The sequence below is a fragment of the Bison bison genome, unplaced genomic scaffold, assembly GCF_000754665.1.
Source record: "Bison bison bison isolate TAMUID 2011002044 unplaced genomic scaffold, Bison_UMD1.0 scf7180017864376, whole genome shotgun sequence".
Lineage (NCBI taxonomy): Eukaryota > Metazoa > Chordata > Mammalia > Artiodactyla > Bovidae > Bison > Bison bison.
In genome coordinates, this window is record NW_011494948.1 from 9,265,653 (window position 1) to 9,286,466 (window position 20,814).

General features: G+C 39.9%; 1 protein-coding gene across 3 annotated transcripts in view; it reads right to left on the reverse strand.

Annotated features, from left to right (window-relative positions):
* The window catches only part of FREM1 (FRAS1 related extracellular matrix 1), a 217,979-nt gene that overhangs the window by 124,562 nt on the left and 72,603 nt on the right, over positions 1–20,814 (reverse strand). For all 3 annotated transcript variants that reach the window (XM_010857025.1, XM_010857026.1, XM_010857024.1), the window contains exons 3-7: positions 20,046–20,140; positions 16,795–17,096; positions 15,233–15,429; positions 8,839–9,162; positions 6,073–6,181 (exon numbers count right to left, since the gene is read on the reverse strand). In XM_010857025.1, coding sequence (XP_010855327.1) covers positions 6,073–6,181; positions 8,839–9,162; positions 15,233–15,429; positions 16,795–17,096; positions 20,046–20,140 — 1,027 coding nt within the window. The remainder of the gene's footprint in view (positions 1–6,072; positions 6,182–8,838; positions 9,163–15,232; positions 15,430–16,794; positions 17,097–20,045; positions 20,141–20,814) is intronic.

Genomic DNA, 20,814 nt, shown 5'->3' on the forward strand with positions numbered 1-20,814 from the left:
GTGGCGGGTGGGATGGGAGGGATTAAGAAGAAGGGTATATATATATAACTATGGCTGATTCACATTGTTATACAGCAGAAACCACCACAACCTTGAAAAGTTTTCCTCCAATTACAAAAAAAGAAACGAGTGGATGAAATTTAAAGACTGTGTACTGGTAGACACAGTTAATGCGTTAATGCTTCCCCTCAAATCTGCCTGGCTTCCCGTTCCCCCAGTGTTGATCAATTGCCCGCTTTCTAGCCTGGCAGCTCCAACAAATTTCCCACAATCCCCACACACTAAAGCCCTGGCCGCCATCATTGCTTCATCTTCTGATGTCACTGCCCTCAACTGCCCACCAGACCAAGTTTTGGCATGACCTTCCTTGTGACCATGGCCAGGTCTCACACCATGGGACTCAAGGAATTTGTACAGTGACTGCTAGGAAGAGCCAAGTGACACAACCCCAGGCATGTGGGAAGTTAACCCCAGTGAGGCAAACTGTCTGAGGTGAAAGAAGAGATGGAAGATGCTGACATGTGGTTCTTCACCCCTTCCCAACCCCCTCCCTGACTCTTCCCACACAGAATGTTTCCATCTCCTCCTGGAGACATCAGCACTATTGAGCTATAAGCTTTATTTTCTTGTAAAGCTACAACCAGCTCAGTCAAACCATCTTTTTATTTGCTACCCTCCAAACTCCCAACTTCCCTTCCCCTTACCCCAGATTTCAGTACAGGGTTAGTGCATATAATCTGCCTCAGGGGCTCTTTGCTAGGGAACCTGAGTTAAGACATACAGGAATACTGAAAGAGAGAGAGAGAGGAAGGAAAGCGAGAGAAGTGAGGGAGAAGAAGAGAGTAGAAGGAAAGAAGGCAGGGAAGGAGGGATGAAGGGAGGACAATGGCTGGTAATAAGGATTTTGAAGTCAAGAGTGCAAAGTAAAGCACAGAACAAGGCATCATGGGATGCAGCAGAGGAGCAAGCAAGAACATTAGAAATTTATGTAGCAAGATATTGATGGTGATTATGTTTTGTGGTGGAGTAATGAATAATTTTATCTAACTACTATTATTTCATTCACTTATTCATTAACTCATTGTGCTTTCCAAGTTTTCAATGATCTTATGTTAAGTTCATAATAAATAAAATTTTATTCTAAAAAGAATCTGATATCCAAAGTAGTGAAAACCAGATCCGGAGCTCTTAACAAGCCTAGGTTTCTCAAATCACACATATACATGCAGACCATTAAGTCTCCATGCTATATACTAAACTTTGCTGTTATTCAGTTGCTAAGTCACGTCCAGCTCTTTGCAACCCCATGAACTATAGCACACCAAGTTTCCTTCATTATCTCTTGGAGTCTGCTCAAACTCATATTTATTGAGTATTGAGTCGGTGACACCATCCAACTGTCTCATCCTCTGTCGTCCCCTTCCCCTCCTACCCTCAATCTTTCCCCCCATTAGGGTCTTTTCCAGTGAGTTGGCTTTTCACCTCAGGTGGCCAAAGTATTGGAGTTTCAGCATCAGTCCTTCCAATGAATAGTCAGGGTTGATTTCCTTTAGGATTGACTGGTATGATCTCCTTGCAGTCCAAGGGACTCTCAAGAGTCTTCTCCAACACCACAATTCGAAAGCATCAAACTTTAGATCACCAAGTCCTTCTTTTCTCTCTTTATCCCCCAAATATAGGTAGAGCAGGACAGAAAACCAGATTGTAAATCAAGGATGCCCAACTGATATTGTTCATCCCTACTGAAACTCACATATATATAAACACACACATGGTGTGTTATCCATGTGCAAGCACACACATACACATACACACACACACACAAAAGATAATCCATATAAGCTGCCACCTGAGGACTTAAATCAGACAGAGATATTTTCTGTGTTAAATGAACCTACCAACACTGCTTGAATGCCATTGATGGTAACAGTGGAAAGGAAAAAATCTTCACTTACATTTCACATTTACATCTGATCTAAATATATACACTGCATTGGTAAAGCAAGAGGAAATTGACATGGCAGAGTAGGAGGATGCAGAATTTACCTCCCCTCTCCCTCCCACCTTATGAACACATCAATAATACATCTACACGTGGAGCAATTCTCACTGGAAATGGACTGAAGACTGACAGAAAGATCCTTATGCAACCAAGGCTAAAAGAAGTTGTGCAGGAAGGGAATAGAAGTAATCACGTGGGGGCCTGCACCCTAGGAGGGGCCACAGGACAGGAGGGGCACTACAAGGATGAAGATATCCCTGCGGAGTGAGTGGCTTGACCCATACACTGGGTGCACCAGCCCTGGGGTCAAACGGTGGGAAGACCTTTGGCTGGTTTGAAAACCAGTAGGACTGACAACAGGGCTGTAAGAGAGCTAGACTCTACTCATGAAGAACCCACACATTCTTGTTTGCTCCCAATACAAGATAGAGAAAGATTGAAATTCCTCAGGACACTGGCTGGCTTCTCACAACTGCCTCAGTGCATGCCCTGGCCTGTGCTGAGTACCCTTCCCAGCCCCACTTGCTCAAAGGCACAGGTCCCCACTAGAATGAGCTGAGGAGAGCTGCCATGGCTGAGGAGAGCGCCCAGTTGTGGGGGATAGAGCTGGCTTGGGCCCCACCCTCACGGCCATTGCTCCAGTACCTTGGGACATGGCCCTACCCCAATAGGGTGGTGGTGTTGGCAACTGAGCAGAGAAGCCCTGGCTCACACCTGGCTCTTGCTCTAGCTCCTCGGTCTCTGGCCACAACACCTACCAAGTTGATAGAGGCCACTACAGTCTGAGGAAAGACACGAGTTATGTTCATATCAGATCCAGCACTCCCATGAAATCCATGGGGAACATGCGCAGACTGTGCAGGAATGTTCACACACAAGGACATACATTTAAGACCATGATGGGTAACTCTTACCTCATTTTATAGAGACAGAAAAAGTTAACCAAAGTGGGAAGATGGAGAATTTTATTTGAAATGAAAGAAATAAAAAAAGAAACCTATAAAACCATCCAGTGAAACAGAGATGAATGAGTTACCAGATAAAGAATTTAAAGATTAGTAATAAGAATGGTAACTGAGAGGAAAGAATACATGAACTAGAATATTTGAAAAAGTCAAAACTGAAGTATACAATAACTGAAATGAAAAATGCACTAGAAATAATTAACAGACTAAGTGACACAAAGGACATAGTGTTCTGGAAGATAGAATAATGGAAAATATCCAGTCAGAGCAACAAAAAGAGAAACAAATTTTAAAAACTGAAAACACTTTAAGGGACCTCTGAAACAACATCAAGCATACTAACATTTACATTATAGGGGTCCCAGAAGGAGAAGCGGAAAAGGCAATGGCACCCAACTCCAGTACTCTTGCCTGGAAAATCCCATGGACGGAGGAGCCTGGTGGGCTGCAGTTCATGGGGTCACTAGAGTCAGACCCGACTGAGCGACTTCACTTTCACTTTTCACTTTCATGCATTGGAGAAGGAAATGGCAACCCACTCCAGTGTTCTTGCCTGGAGAATCCCAGGGACAGGAGAGCCTGGTGGGCTGCCATCTATGGGGTCGCACAGAGTCGGACACGACTGAAGCGACACAGCAGCAGCAGCAGAAGGAGAAAAGAGAACAAAAGAGGTCAAAGGATATTTGATGAAATTATGGCTAAAAACTTCCTGAACCTGAAGAAGGAAACAGATTTCCGGGTAAAGGAAGCATAGAGGGCCCGAAACAAGATGAAACCAAAGAGAACCACACCAAAACATGTCATAATTAAAATGGCAAAAGTTAAAGAGAGAATTCTAAAGGCAGCAGGAGAAAAACAAAGAATCACATACAAGGGAACCCTCCTCCCCCAAGGCTATTAATGGATTTTTCTGCAGAAACTTTGCAGGTCAAAAGGGAATGGCATGATATATTTAAAGTGCTAAAGGGGAAAAACCTACAACCAAGGATATTCTATCCAGAAAGATTATCCTTCAGAATTAAAGGAGAGATAAAAAACTTATAAGCAAAAACTGAAAGAGTACATCAACATTAAACCAATTCTTAAAGAAATGTTAAAGGCTCTTCTCTAAGTGGAAAAGGAATGAATGGGCTACAACAAGAAGTAAGAATCTATAGGAAAAGAAAAATCCACTAGTAAAGGCAAATATATAGTAAAGGAAACTTGCACAGTAAAAGACACCATAAACAAAATGAAAAGACAACTTAGTGACTATACAAGCACATAAACAACTCACACAACTCAACAGCAAATAATAATAATCCAATTTAAAAATGGTCAGAAGATTTGAATAGACATTTTCACAAAGGGATACATAGATGGCAAACAGGCACAGGAAAAGATGCTCAACATCGCTAGTCATCAGAAAAATGCAAATCAAGAGCAGAGTGAGATATTACTTCACACCTCTCAGAATGACTGTCATCAAAAGAACACAAATAACAAACGCTGGCAAAGATATAGAGAAAAGGGAACCTCATACACTGACCCTAATGCTGGGAAAGATTAAGAACGGGAGAAGAGGGCGACAGAGGATGAGATGGTTGGATGGCAGCATCAAATCAATGCACTCGAGTTTGAGCAAACTCCAGGAGATGGTGAAGCCTGGCATGCTGCAGTCCATGGGGTCACAAAGAGACAGACACAACTGAGCGACTGAACAACAAAAACAAAACTGGTGTAGCCACTGTGGAAAAGAGCAGAGAGCTTTCTCAAAAAACTAGAAATAAAACTGCCATATGACCCAGCAATTACACTGCCGAGTATACTGGAATAAAACAAAAACACTAATTGGAAAAGATAGTTACACTCCAATGTTCGTATCAGTATTATTTACCATAGCCACCATACGAAAACAACCCAAGTGTCCGTTAACAGATGAAAGGATAAAGAAGATATGGTTTATACATACAACGGACTATTACTAAGCCATAATAAAGAATGAAAGTTTGCCATTTGCAACCATCTGGATGCACATAGAGCATATTGTGCTTAGCGAAATAAATCAGAGAGACAAACACTCTATTTTATCACTTAAGTGTGGAGTCTGAAAAATAAAACGAATGACTAAGAGAAAACGGAAACAGGCTCACAGATACAGAGAACTAGTGATTACCAGTGGGAAAAAGGAAGGGGGGAGGTGCAATATAGGGAGAAGGAATTAAGAGGTACAAACTACTAAGTATAAAATAAATAATCCACAAGGATATATTGTACAATACTGGGAATATAGCCAATATTTTATAACTTTAAATGGAGTATAATATATAAAAATATTGAATCAGTATATTGTATACCTACAACTAATGTAACATTGTAAGTCAGTTATATATTAAAAATAAGAAGACAAAGCAGTTTAAACTCTTATTATGTATTTTCATGTCCATGCAACCCAACTTAAAAATAAGATAATGGATTACAGTCTATGTCTTTCTTTGATTCCTTTGAACAATTTTGAGTTAGAGACCTTTTCTATCTCAGTCCAACTATGCTCAGTATCACAGTCACTTTTTTGCCTCAATCAGCTGAAAGGGACCATTTGGCTTATCTCCTATAGAGGAAAGAACTTAATTTCAGGACACGAGAATCCTCAATTTAAATTTCTCACCCTGACAGTAGGAAAAAAAAAAAAAACAGAAAACCAACAAGATACCCATAGCCTGTCTGGTTTAGGTTGCTTTGTGTGTAAAATGGGAATGCTGCTGCTGCTAAGTCGCTTCAGTCATGTCAGACTCTGTGCGACCCCATAGATGGCAGCCCACCAGGCTCCCCCATCCCTAGGATTCTCCAGGCAAGAATACTGGAGTGGGCTGCAATTTCCTTCTCCAATGCATGAAACAGAAACATGAAAGTGAAGTTGCTCAGTCGTGTCCGACTCTTAGCGACCCCATGGACTTCAGCCTACCAGGCTCCTCTGTCCATGGGATTTTCCAGGCAAGAATACTGAAGTGGGGTGCCATTGCCTTCTCCAAAATGGGAATAAAGCTACCTTTTTTTTTTTTACTGACCAGAGTACCTTCCTGTCTTCCCTTCCCTATTTTGTTTGACTCCTATATTGCACTTCACCTGTGTTCCAGGACACTCGCGGGGCATTTGTATCTGTTGTTCTGATGGAAATGTGGACTGTAACAGGTGCACTCTTCTCAAAGAAGAAGTCATAGACCTCCAACTCCACCTGTAAACAAACAGTTGAATATGAATATATCGACAATTTATAATATAAAATACCAGTAATTCTTGGATATATACCGCAGATGGAGGCAAACTAATTCAGGTTTCTGCTGTTGCCTGACCTCATTTTTGACAACGTAATCTCACTTTTTCCAGCTCTATGTCTTATTCCTTAATTTATCAGTGTTTTTAAATTTTTTTTTCTATGAATGAAGTTCTTAACCTGAAATAAGCAAATGTGTTAGCAATGAGTCCCTGCATTTGTTCAGGAGACTACATCAGTCCAGCATCAGACCACTTCAGCTTCTCACAAAGATGTGGGATCTAGAGCAGTGTTTCTCTACTGTGATTTCACCCCCCCAGGGGACATTTGGGAATATCTGAAAACATTTTTGGTCTCACAGATAGGTATGCCCATGGAGGTGCTGCAGGCATCTAGTGGGTAGAAGTCAGGGAGGCTACTATTAATAACATCCCACCATGACCAGGTCAGTCCTTACAACAAAGAAATTAGCCAATTCAAAATGCCAACAATGTTGCAGAGATCCCGATCTACAGGCAGCTATCCCACTAGATGTATTATTAAATATATATTTATTTGCTCCCTTGAATTCCATAGCTCATAAGTAGGCTTATACATTTTGAGCTTTATTACATGCTGTGTGTGAATTACACCAGGTGCTGAAGAGAAGGATGAGGTATAATACTGTAAAGGAAGGCAGGCTACCTACTTCTGAAGAATGTTTGGTCTATTTGAGAGGATAAAAGAGACAATCAGATGGCACCATATCAGCAAATACTACATAAAAAAAGAGATTCAAGAGTGACAAATACACACATTGAAAATGAAGCTATACTGATATGGGGGACATCATTTTGGAGGTCTAATATAAACATGTATTAGGTTGAGCCCTATCACTAAGGAGCTTTCCTCTAAGATAAATGTAGTACCTACCGGAGTGAAGTTGGATTTTCATGCCTATAAGAACAGACCACCTGGTGTAACAGCTGAGGGGAGGATCAGCTAGCTTAAAGCGCACCGGCCATTGCTCTGCTCTCAGAAATCCCACCCCAGGGGGCTTCCGGCCAAAATAATTGAACAGTGCAAAATCTCCACTGAGAAAATTGAAAGTCACCTTCTAACAAAACAAACCAAAAAAAGCACACATCTGGACACGTTCTGCTTTAGTATTACATTGTACAATGCTGGACGTTAACACATACAAAGCAGACCGAGTAGCAGTGCTTTATTTGTGAACGCGAGATAAAACTGGACATCTAAAGAGAAATTACCTCATGCTATGGAAGAAATGAGAAGTGAAGACAGGAAAGAAAAAACCAGTTGCCACTTACTATTATGAAGTGAAGAAAATAAAAGTAAAGGGCAAAGCATGGCATTTATAGTCTGCCCTTGAGACTAAATGCTAAAAATGCCTAAACTAGACAGAGGGCAATTTGGTAACCCCAGGGACACAAATTTTCCTTAATAGACCTGAACTCAAGTCTGTGTTAACCTGTTTATTTAAATTTTCCATCATTTTTGAATCAACTTGCTGGTAGGTCTACAAGTTTGTGAAGGGTTGTAATGCACAAGTCTGTAACCAGCTGTTCTCTACTCTCATTGAATACAAAACAAGAGGAGAGAGGCAGAAATAGCAGAAATGATTTAGATTAGATAGAGAACATTCCTGATGAAAAGTGATAGTGAAATGAGTCATTCTAATGAGAATATGGAATCTCCCACCCTGAGTAAGCATTATTACTTAAAATTAAGGACTCCAGTAAAAAACCTTGATGGAAAATAATATAAAATAATTTATTAATGAAAGAATTATAAACAAATAGAAGTTAGACCATCTCTAACTTCAATGATCTATGTAATGCAAGAAGGCTGTTGGAGGCACTGGAGTTCTCAAATTGGTGAACCTGGGGGCCAAATGTGGCCTCAGAAATGTTTTGCAGCTGGTATTTTATGTTTTAAATTTACAATGTCTTCTATGTTTAAAAGTTGAAAATTTTAACTGAAGTATAGTTGATTAACAATGTTATATCAGTTTCAGGTATATAGCATGGTGATTCAGTATTTTGGGAGGTGATACTTCATTATAAATTATTACAAGAAAAGGGCTACAATTCCCTATACTATCCAGTATATCTTTGTTGCTTATCTACTTTATACACAGTAGTTTTTATCAATTAATCCCATACCCCTACTTTGTCCCTCCCCCTCCCCTATCCCCTTTAGTAACTACAAGTTTGTTTTCTAGGTCTGAGTCTGTCTCAGTTTTGCATAAACATTCACTTGTATTATGAAACTTGAAATATTTTTACCAAAAAAAAGTAGAGCTTTCCAACTTTTCTTGAAAAAGGAAAGCTACAGCAACACTGGGTCCATCCATGTTCTCACATGCAGCAGTCAGCTGTAGCTGAGTTACATCTGCTTCCTAAATTGCCAGCTCCTTCCTCACTTCCCCGCAGTCTCCCTCCAGATGGGTTTGTTCATTTGCATCACCTGCCTGGTTTGCATCCTGATTTGCAGTGATTGATTCTCTTCTGAGGCAGTGACCATACAAGGTAAACTACGGGCTAAAGAGAAGTGGCCTCTTCAATGACTCTCTGAATACCAAAGAGTCTAGCAGCTTTGTCTCTCCTCCCTCTCACCTCATAAAGTCTCCTCTCAGAATGGCTGCTGTTTGGTGGCTGATAGGCAATCTGCATATCCCTTAGATCCTTCCAGGTGAAGGAGGACACTGGTCTGGTGTGATCCCACAGGTGAGTCACATAGCCCTGGAGTGGGGCTTTAGTAATGTTGAACACCAGCAAGGGTTTGGGGGTCTCATCCTCTTCACAGTCCAGAACCGATGTAGTCAATGAGGTCAGGATGAACTGATCCACTTCCAGAATAAACATGGCCATAAATGCAGCTCTTGGAATCTGATTGGGAATTCCAGGTCTGATATAGACAGGCAACCACGCACTCTCTGACTTTGGAAGAAGAAAGAAAAGATAAAGGGGAAAACTATAAATGAAGCTATTGATACAATAGCAGGGTAAATCACACGATATTTAACACAAAGCCACAGCCTAGACGGTGCATCCAGCAGTGATCTGAATCATTTAGAGAGATTTTAATCACATACTGATGCCCAAATTCCATTTCCAGATGTTCTAATTTAACTTTCCTAAGGAGGAAACAAAAAAAAACAACTTGGTATTCTTAAAGTTCTCTGGTGACTCCAATATTTAGCCAGGGTTGAGGTAGAGCACCAATTTTGTCATTAGAAGGAACTATTCTTTTGATTCCATGTCCAACACATATGGTTTATATGACTTTGGACAAGTTTCTTAACTTCTAAATCTTGATTTCCCCCACCTATAACATGGACTGCCTAGAGGTCCTAAGTACTGCGTGAGGATTACAAGAGATAGCCAAAGTAAAGCACAAGGACTTGCCTAGCAGTCCAGTGGCTAAGACACTGCATTCTCGATGCAAAAGGCCAAGGTTCGATCCCTGGTTGGGGAACTAGATCCCACAAGCCACAATTAAGAGCTTGCATGCCACAACTAAGATCTGGCAAAGCCAAATAAATAAATAATTTTTTTTTAATCTTAAGAAAAAACAAAGTAAAGCACTAGCAGTGTCTGGCACACACAACCAACCTCCCCTGGCCACCCCATCCACCTCTTGTAGGTTTCAAAGGTGACAATGGCAGGATGAAGGAACCCGTCCTTACGTGAAACTGAAGGACGTTTGCTTGGTCATGTATTAGTTAGGACCCTGGGTCTCCAAGTGAGGAGTAAGTCATCAAAATTGCAAGTAACTCTTCAGGCTAGAAATACACCTTCCCCAAGTAAGAGAGCTATGAGGAAGAGCCTATCATTGTGGGGCTCTCCAGAGAAATCATGAACTTGCATCCTGGGATCTGAGGTCCCAACAAGTGCTATGGGCAGAAAGGATCCTCAGCAGAAGATAACTGGTCATCACAGAATTTTATGTCCGCCGTTATTGGGAGACCAGGCTTAATGATCAGAGCCACATGAGTGCAATACTACTGAACACTGGATACTTACATAACGGAATGTCTATTTTATTTTTTTTTAATTTATTTATTTTTTAAAATTTATTTTATTTTTTAACTTTACAACATTGTATTGGTTTTGCCATATATCAAAATGAATCCGCCACAGGTATACATGTGTTCGGGATGGGGAACATAACGAAATGTTTAAAATGAAGTTCTTTTTTTTTTTTTTTTCTTTAATAGAAAATTATTTAATTAGTAATGAAGTTCTTATGGGCTTAGTCTCAATTAAGTTCCAAGAGAGAGCATTTCAAAGACAATGTGAGACAGATACTATAGGCAGAATTTACAAAACAAATTGTCTGGAACCAGTTCCAGACTCTAGAACCTTCCACCCACTCTAAAAATATAAAAAGGTTGAGAGAAGTAAGAGAAAGATTTATTTACAGACAGAAGTTGCCTTGTGTTGTGCTGAGTCACTGCCTGGATGCCTCTCACTGTACGCCCTCTGTGAAGAGGAGGGGGCGCGGGGGCAATGCTGCATTCCTTGTCCCAAGTGTCAGGAGGGAAGCTTCTATCACACCAGCCTTACATGTGCCTTTTACCAGTGGAGCACTCAGGGGATTGATGTTGGGCTCATCCCTAAGGAAGCTAAGTGGCCAGAGGCAGAAGAAACGTGGTATCTGTGCTGGGATCAGTCTCTAGTCCTTGTTTGCAGCAGGAGGGAACATGTGAGTGCTCTCAGACATGGAGCAAGTGGGACAGAGGGTTGATCTAGGGTCACCTGGGTCCCTGATGTTTAGCTGCGTCTGTGAGAAGCCAAAAATCTCCACAGAAAGAAGCTGGAGGTGGAGGTCACATCTTAGGAGCCCTGGGAGGAACTGCAAATGACTAATCAGGCTAGGAAAGACGAGAGGCCTTTGCAGAGGGGAATCTCCAGGAGAACAATGAAATGGCCCCGAGACTAAGAAGCTTGAAACATCCACCCAACTCAGAGAGCACAAAGCCATATTCCATCGATGCCTGGTCAAAGAAGACCTCACTTTCCAACATTCCTCCAAAACCACCCACTCCTCAGCCTGGAATTTCAGAAACTAGCCAGCAAGGCTCAGAGAAAGAGAGAAAAGCAAGAGAAACAGAAGGTGACAACTCCTCTCTCTCCCACATGGTGGTTTATAAAAACAAGAGTGATAACGCTGAGAGTTTAGACTATGTAGTCCTAATGTGCCATTGAAAAGCATTTGAAGATTTATAATTTAATGAAGAATGAGGATATCATAGTATAAAAGGATTGGTGCTAAACAATAAGAAATATTAAACCTAGAGGTTAAGCCTGAACAAATATTACTTGAAACACTAACAAAATGGATACAAATGTCAAAAGAGTACACTTGAAATACAAGATGAAGTTAAGTATCATAAGGTATAAAGATGATATGCTAGAATTAAAGTGGCAGATTATGTTAACCAAGCCTGGTGGTGGGTAATTGCAGTGAGAAAGGATAAATAGGATCAGACTTTATAATATATATGAAGGAGCCAAAAGACTTCACTGTATTTTTTACTTCATATGTTAAAAACAAAGGTTAAAGAATTTTTTCAATTTAGAACTAAATTTTAAAATGGGATATTAAATAAGTAAAGACAAAGACAAATATAACCTAGACTGCAAGATGATTTGATTAATTAGCAAGAAAGCATAAAACAAGATGGGAAAAAAAATATCCATTATTATAGAAATATTGTCTATATTCTCTTGTTTAAGACAAATATTCTGAAATTAAATATCCAATTATATCTGCCTTACTGGAGAGGCATTTAAAATTATATACAAAGATTAAACGTAAAATGATGATCCAAAAGAGTTTGCAGATGTGACTATAAGAATTTCAAAGAGTTAAATTTAAATTAAAAAAAAAAAAAAAGAATTTCAAAGAGAGATGAATTCAAGGCAAGAAGAATTAAAAAGGACAGTGTGTGCAGTTAATAGTGATAAAATGAACAAGACAATGATTCTGATAAGCAGCACTGTATTTAGTATTATTCTGGACAAGCCAGTGGGGAATACAGCAGAAAATAAGAGGAATAATTACTGAAAAAGAAAGGAAAAATTATCATCATCAGTGGAAGATGTAATTAGTATAGTCTTTAAAAGCCTATAGAATTGAAAAAAATTTAGAATAATTGAATTCAAGAAAGAAGCCAGACAAAAGAAAATTAGACCAAGAAATAGCTTTCCTATTTATCATCACTAACCAACAAGAAGAAATAGTGGAGGAAAAGAAGACTAGTCAGAATAATTTCACAAAAACAAACTGCCTAGTATTGGACTTAATAGTGTGCGCAAGTGACATGAAGAAAACTGCAAACTTAACAGAAACATATCAAAGATCATTTGCCTCAATGAAGTGAGATAACCTCTGCCTGGAAAAGATGACTCAATATGGTAAATGTTCCAATATTCCAATTTTTCTGAAAATAATTTATAATTTTAATCCAACCCTGATAAAAAAATAATTAGGGGCTTAAAAAAATAACGTAAATATTAATTACTTGTCTAGAACTAAAAATAGATAAGAAAATTTTGAAGAAGACCATGAGGAGAAACTTGCCTATAAAATATTAAAGTCCATTTTAGACCTTTTATTTTGGACTAATAAGGTACTGGCACAAGAATAAGTGGGCAAATCTAAAGAATAAGAGAACTAGCCTTGAAACAGACATATAATATCTTTCTATACAACAGAGCAATCAAAACATCAATGGGAAACAAGTTCATTATTCATCAAATAGTGTTGAAAATTTTGGCTACTTGGAAAAAAACTGTTCTGTTGTTTTACAATAAGATAAAATTTATTTCAGGCAGAATAAAAAGTTAAACATAAACAAGAAACTATTTTTAAATCTATAAGAAATTATGGGTGAATAGTCGGTCTCTTGATGAGGATGGATTATACCAGCATAAAAATAATAAAATAACAAGATACAAAACTTCAAATATAATATAAATTCAATTCCATAAACTGACTCTGGTATGCATGTCTCCCCCTCTGTGTATGTGTGTGTGTGTGAGTATGCATATATATACACATACATTTATAGATATACAAATATTAGAAATACCCTAGTTCCATTTTCTTACTTTTTTCTTTCTGTATTTTTTTTTAAAAATAGCTTCTGCCATTGAGCATATTACTATAATCATAAAAGAATTTGTTTATGACATGCCAAACTGATTATGGTACAAGTTAATTCTAAATAATACAGGAAGGTCATTTTAGAGAGGAAACTTCTAATAAAACTAATCTGAAAATATCAACAAAGAAAGCTGTATATCAATACATGAGGAAAAAGAAGAAAAACAATTAGGAAGAAAAATGGCTCTAAACTTTGTTCTTTACAGAGATAAGGAAGCATTAAATGTCAAAGAAGTTTCATGTCAAAACAAACAGAAAACATATACTAAACATTAGGAGACTGAGAGTTTAGTCTTGATTCATCCATGCATGTATGGTCAAGATATGCAATTTTTGTGGCCCCAGTATAAAATAAGGGGCTTGGGCTAAACCAATTGTTTCCAAAAACATGAGTTTTTTCACTAGTAAAAAAAACGTGTAGAACTTACTATGTGTTCAGTTTTGTGCCAAGCTTTGTAGGCATCACCTCATTAAATCCTCTCAATAAGAAGTACTACTATGCCCATTGCAAGATCTTAAAAATGAGGCATAAAGTACAAAATCACACAGCTAGTTAAGTAAACACTTGAATCCAGGCAACCCAGGCCCAAGGGCAGGCTAACTATTAATGTCAGACTTAAATCTCTTCTCAAATCTCACTTCCCCAAGTGATTTACCTGATCAATTTGACCAGACCACCTCACAATTTTTCCAGTTCTCAATTATAAAATACTACAACCCTGTTTAATCATTTATTTATCATTCTTTGTTTTATTAATTCCTGTGATAATAATGCAGAGAAGGCAATGGCACCCCACTCCAGTACTTTTGCCTGGAAAATCCCACGGACGGAGGAGGCGGGTAGGCTGCAATCCATGGGGTCGCTAAGAGTCAGACACAACTGAGCAACTTCACTTTCACTTTTCACTTTCATGCATTGAAGAAGGAAATGGCAACCCACTCCAGTGTTCTTGTCTGGAGAATCCCAGGGACGGGGGAGCCTGGTGGGCTGCCATCTATGGGGTCGCATAGAGTTGGACATGACTGAAGCAACTTAGCAGCAGCAGCAGCAGCAGTGGTAATAATGTTCAACATTCAACTGGGTCTCTTAGGAGAAATCATAGCAAGAAGTGAGACTGAAAGATGGAGGTCTTTCACAAATGTCATCTCAGATCGTCTTAAATCAGCACAAGATCTGAACTGTTTTAGCAGGTTCATAGTCATTCCAGCTTCCCAAATAAACACATTACAGAGTACCTGAGTTAGTAGAGAAGCATGCCAATCTTTCATTTAGATTGACTTCACTTTCTGTCATCATTTCAATAAGAAGAGATCAAGAGGAAGAAAGGGAAGGAGAATTTAAGAGCCTGGAAGATGGAGATCGCCCTGCTACAGCCCTAACAGTGGGACAAGGACTCCCTATCTCCCAGTTTCCTATGGCCTTGCTGAATGGGTGTGTGGACCCTTTGATTTCCTCCAACAGATGAAAAGAGGGTCTAATAAAGGAGTAAATGAAGAATCAAAGAGTAGGAGTTACAAAAGCAAAAATGAGAAACTGAAGAATATTGAAGGGCAAGGAAGAGAAAGGTTAGCATGTAACCTGATTCTGGTTCTTTCTAAGTTGCAATGGTAGAGCTACAAGATTGCCAGAAAAGGGAAATTACACATGGATATTAGTGCAAAATCAATCCTGTTTTAAGCACTTACTGGCAGAACAAGCCTGCAGTTCCAGTGAGTCATTAGGCTGTTCCACCCACAACCATACAGGAACCCTCGCTGACACGGGAGCCAGCACAAGTGTCCCCAGGGAACCAGCTCTTAGCTGGGGACTCAGACACATAAGGCCATAGACTCTACCTTGTATGAGATTTTACTCCTGCTATCTGTGAGGTCCAGTTGGATGGAGAAGTAATCAATGTTGGGAGAAGGGGAACCCAGGTGCTGGTATCGAAGCCCCATCAGCAGGAACTCCTCACAGCTCACTTTGAGACTTCCGACTTTCTTCAGTCCCAGGGTACACCTGCCACCTGGACACTTCAGCTCTGTTCCCAATTCTAGAATGTATAGCAGGGAATTAAGAGAGGCACTTGTACCTTAGTGATTATCTTTAAAAACCTATCCTCCCTTCCACAGACACTTACTCCCTCTCACTGACCAAAGAACACTCATGTGTACCCGCCAATCATTCACTGACTGGGTTGTCATTATTCTGAAAACCTGCCACTTCCTTACTGTAAAAACAATCAACTGATTATCTAACAAGGTCCTTACCCACAAAAAGTGCTTGAGAGAAAAAATATAAGATGCATTTTCTGGTGGTGGACCATCTCTGACAAATAGGCTCACTGTAGGCCTTCTACAATCCTGCTCTTGTCTGTGTTTACAGCATCCACTTCCATAGCACCACCATGCAATCTCTGCTAGAATATTCTATTCACTGAAATTCACTCCCCACTTAAACACATCTGAATTCTGCCTATTTTCCAGGTCCACTTAGTCTTTTCACTAAACCGTTCTTCAAATATTCATTGACCACCTGAACCAACTTAATCTCCTCCACTAAAAACTGCAGTCATCTCTCCAGTACATAGTCTTTCTGTCTCTGCCAACTGTATTTTTCACTCTTGCAGTATATGATATGCACAGGCCACTTATGTGAGTGGCCTTTTGCACACTTCCCTGATGTAAAAACTGGGTATTCTATACTTACCCAGAAGGCTGTGAAGACTAAATGAGATGACATATGTGTAAACATGTCTTTAGCTATAATTTACTGTCCAAATTCCAGGCATGACTATGACCATGACTTTCCCTTATATTTCTTGGTCTTTCCACAGTGCCTGGAACACTATTATGCATCTAGGAGGTACCCATGATGTGATAATTAAATTAATAACAAGAGGAACATTATCCATCAACTCTTCCTGATTTAAACCATATCCCCTGCCTACCAGCTCTACCCCAAACCTGCTTCAAGTCTAATAACACCTAATAAATTCCCCAGCTACTCTGGCTATCACTGCTATTGCTACTTACTATTAATAATAACAGCTGACAGTTACTGAGCACTTGCTGTGAGCCAGACACTGTGTGAACTGCTTTGTGTGTGTGTGTGTGTGTGTGTGTGTGATCTCATTCACTCTCACCTTTATACAACCCTATGGAACAGCCACTATTCTTGTCCGTTTTTCAGAGACTTAGGTTAAGAAACTGACCTAACATCACACAGGAAATAAATAGCAGAGGCAGTTTTCAAGCCCAAGTTTTTCTGTTTCCAAAGTCTGCACTCTTAGCCACTAATCTATGTTTTCAACCAGCTACAAATTCTATTAAGTAAAACTCTTTGTCAAGATGGAAGATGACCATTTAAGATCTGGCAGATTTGGTAACATCCAGATAAGTATTAAAACATGTCATACGAGACTCAGGGAAGAAACTATGTGGCTGATCTCCGCGAGGTTCTTCCAGCTGGGGCTCCACCAGAACCAACTGGCCGTGGGCTGGCAGGTGAGTTCCCACAGGGTCCAGTCTGACTGTGCATTCCAGGCTGGCCATCCTCTCATAATCAAATCTAAGCAGGTTCTTATCAATGACTCGGGACAGGCCATAGAACTCAGACACCTCCAGTGCATTATCACTCATTCGGATGATGTTACAGTCTGGTTCCAGGAGGTAGACCCGCAGGATAAAGGTTTCCGTGAAGGTGTCTGTCTCAGTAAACCTGAGGGCAGAACAGAGCAAAGGCAACATTATTGGTGCACAGGTTCTTCTTTATACTTGGGCACTAAGTTGGCTTGAAGCTTAAAGATTGTCTTTCACACAATCTGTGTATCAGGTAGAGTTTGGATTTTACTTTATACTCTACACCCCACCTCCCTGTTCTTTTCCCTTCTCCTTAAATCAGTGTCAACTCCGTTTTCTGTTACTTCCCTTTCCAATGCCCTCCTTTTAACACCTTCTCTGAAATCTATCATCAATACGGGTATTTAATGACTGCTCTGAGCTCAGTCTTTATCTCTAGCATGTGTGCAATTTAAGAGTATCCTGCATATCTAGTTTATGCACTGACTATTAATTTAGGAGTGAAGGGGTGAGGGGTTTCTGAAGCATCAAGCCCTTTTTGCTTTTCACAAATGCACTACAAGAGTAGTTATTTGCAGTCTAGCTGTGGAAGCTCAGCTCAGTGGGTGGCATGTAAAGGGTGATCAGTGACTGTAACCTCCATTCCCTTCATTCCCTTAGGAATTACATTCTCTGGATATTTGCAGAACCTAATAGGGATGGATTGTCATTCTTTTTCTGATTAAATTTATTTATTTTTAATTGAAGGATAATCGCTTTACAGTACTGTGTTAGTTTCTGCCAAACATCAACATGAACCAACCACAGGTGTACCTAGATCCCTTCCCTCTTAAACCTCCCTCCCACCTCCATCCCCATCCCACCCTTCTATGTTGTTACAGAGTCCTGCTTTGAGTTCCCTGAGTTATACAGCAAACTGATGGGCTGTCATTCTTTATTGAAGGGAGAAAATTAAAGTGATGGTCGTGCATCAATGATAGATTCTCCACTGATGTGCTTTCATAATGGCCCAGGCACATGCTAGACTCCTTACAAAGTTTATCATTCAGTCTTCACAGGAATCTATGGTAGTGTTGTTGACTCCATTTTACAGAGGAGGAAACTGAGGCTTAAAGAGGTCAAGTAGCTTACCAAAAGGGCTAGAGATGAGGTAAGGAGGCAATAAACATGCTCTCTGCTTTTCTGCCTCCAATTCCTCTGAATGGTTCTACTTTAAATCCTCAAGACCGAGAACACTGACAGGTCCTCTAACTCTGCACTTCATCTGTGCTGCTCCACCCTCCTCATCCTTTAGAAACGCAAAGAAATGGGAACAGCCAGAATTCATCAACAAGCTCTCTGAAGCTAATTAGTTTGTTAACTTTAAAGTCTTAGGAAGATCAAACAGCCCTATATGCTGATTGCCTAGTTCCCAAGGAATCCTTGGGAGCCATTTCATTTTCTGAGCACAGCATTTGCTTCATGCCTCTCTTCTGGCTTGTCATTCTGCATCACAATTATCTAGCCATCTTTTGTATCAGGCCCTGAAACCCAGCCCATTTATCCTCATTCTTTTGTTTCCTAAGCCTACCTAGCATGAGCCTGACCTATGGTGGGTGATCAGGATAATTCACTTTCTACTACAAAACTCTAGACTAGTATTCCTCTAGTACTTAAGGCAAATTCATGCTGCTGTATTTTAGTCAAATACTCTTAAAGTGACAAAAGCCAAGTAAAAAACTATATAAGGCCTACTCCACCTACACTGAATTTTCAGCTGCTTCTATGAAGTAAGTAATAACATAACCATGAGCTTAAGTTTTAAATTAACTTTTTATTTAGATATAATTCACATAATCCTAAAATTTACCTTTTTAAAGTTTACAATTCAGTGTTTCTAGTATTTTCAGAAAGCTATGCAACCATCCTGCTCTCTAATTCCAGAACACTTTATCACCTCCCCCCATAAAAATCTACACCTATAAGCAGTCACTCCCCATTCACTCCTCCTCCAAAAGCTGGCAACTGCAATCTACTTTCTGCCTTTCTGAATTTGCCTTTTCTGGACATATCATATAACTGAAATTATACAATGTGTAACCTTGACTTCTTTCACTTAGCATAATATTTTCAAGGCTTATCTGTGTTATAGCATATAACAGTACTTCATCCCTTTTGTGGCTAAATAATATTTCACTGTATAAATATACCACATCTTGTTTACTCATTTATCAGACTGATTATTTCAACTTTTTGACATGTACAAAAAATGCTGTAGTGAACATTTGTGTAAATTTTTTGTGAACATATGTTTTAATTTCTCTTGTACATATATGTATTTAGGAGTAGAACTGCTGGGTCATATGGTCACTTTGTCCAACACCAGAATTGATTGTTTTAAACCTTTTAAAAATATAATATGTTTAAAAATAGAAGAAGATATTGCACTTCTTAAAACTAAGCAGTTGATAATCAAAACGAAGAATTTCATTCACTTTTGGAATATATTTTCTTCCTAATTCTCATTAAAAATTTGTAGGTTGTAATCTCCATTTTTCTGAGAAGGCAATGACACCCCACTCCAGTACTCTTGCCTGGAAAATCCCATGGACGGAGGAGCCTGGAAGGCTGCAGTCCATGGGGTCGCTGAGGGTCGGACACGACTGAGCGACTTCACTTTCACTTTTCACTTTCATGCATTGGAGAAGGAAATGTCAAGCCACTCCAGTGTTCTTGCCTGGAGAATCCCAGGGACGGGGGAGCCTGGTGGGCTGCCGTCTATGGGGTCACACAGAGTCGGACACAACTGAAGCGACTAAGCAGCAGCAATCTCCATTTTTAATCGTAAATGGAGAGTTGAATGACCAGAGATACCTGTACAAGAACTCTAAAGGGAAACAGGAGAAGGCTAATAATTTGCCATAGAAAAGCCCCAAGGAAGAGGATATAAATAAAAGTAACTGAAAGGTTGCTACAATTCTTGCCTCATCCATTCGGGTCTCCAGTTCCTACTACTAATTACTTACTTGTTTGAAATCTTATCCAAAGAAACAGAAGCACACAAAATGGTTATCTGACAAAGAATGAAGAACACTCCTGTGCCACTTACCTGTAAAGTCTAAGTTTCACTGTGTCTTCATCAAGAATTGGGCAACCGTTATGAGTATATTTTACTTCATTGGGAAGGAAATGGCAGTCAAAGACCTAGTTCATGACAAGAAAGGGATATATATGTGAAAATCATTGGTACACTTTTTAGTTTTTCCAGCAGTATAGTATGGCCTGGAGAAATTATGTTCTCTTAGCATTATATATGTATATGTATGTTCTGTTGTGTAGGATCTTAATTCCCTGAACAGGGATAGAACCTATACCCCTAGCAGTGGAAGCAGAGTCCTAACCACTAGACCACCAGAGAATTCCCTATATGTGTGTGTTTTAACCACCAACACCTCTACCCAGCCCCATGTCCATGACCATCCTGCTTATATAGCTGTTGTCTGTTTTGAGAATATCTAAATTATGAAAGTCTGGTTCTTTGGAAGGAATGATGCTAAAACTGAAACTCTAGTACTTTGGCCACCTCATGCAAAGAGTTGACTCATTGGAAAAGACTCTAATGCTGGGAGGGATTGGGGGCAGGAGGAGAAGGGGACGACAGAGGATGAGATGGATGGAATCACTGACTCCTCGGTTCACCACCGAGGGTCAAACGAGGCATGCTCACACACCCACATGGGGTGCACAGCACAGCACCCACTGCGGGGAGGGCCACTCGTGGGGCACACGCCGAGAAGGCGAAGCGAGAGCATCTGCTGTGTCAGAAGACCAACAGCCCCACTGAAGCCCCGAGGCGTCACTGGAGTTGGGTGAACTCC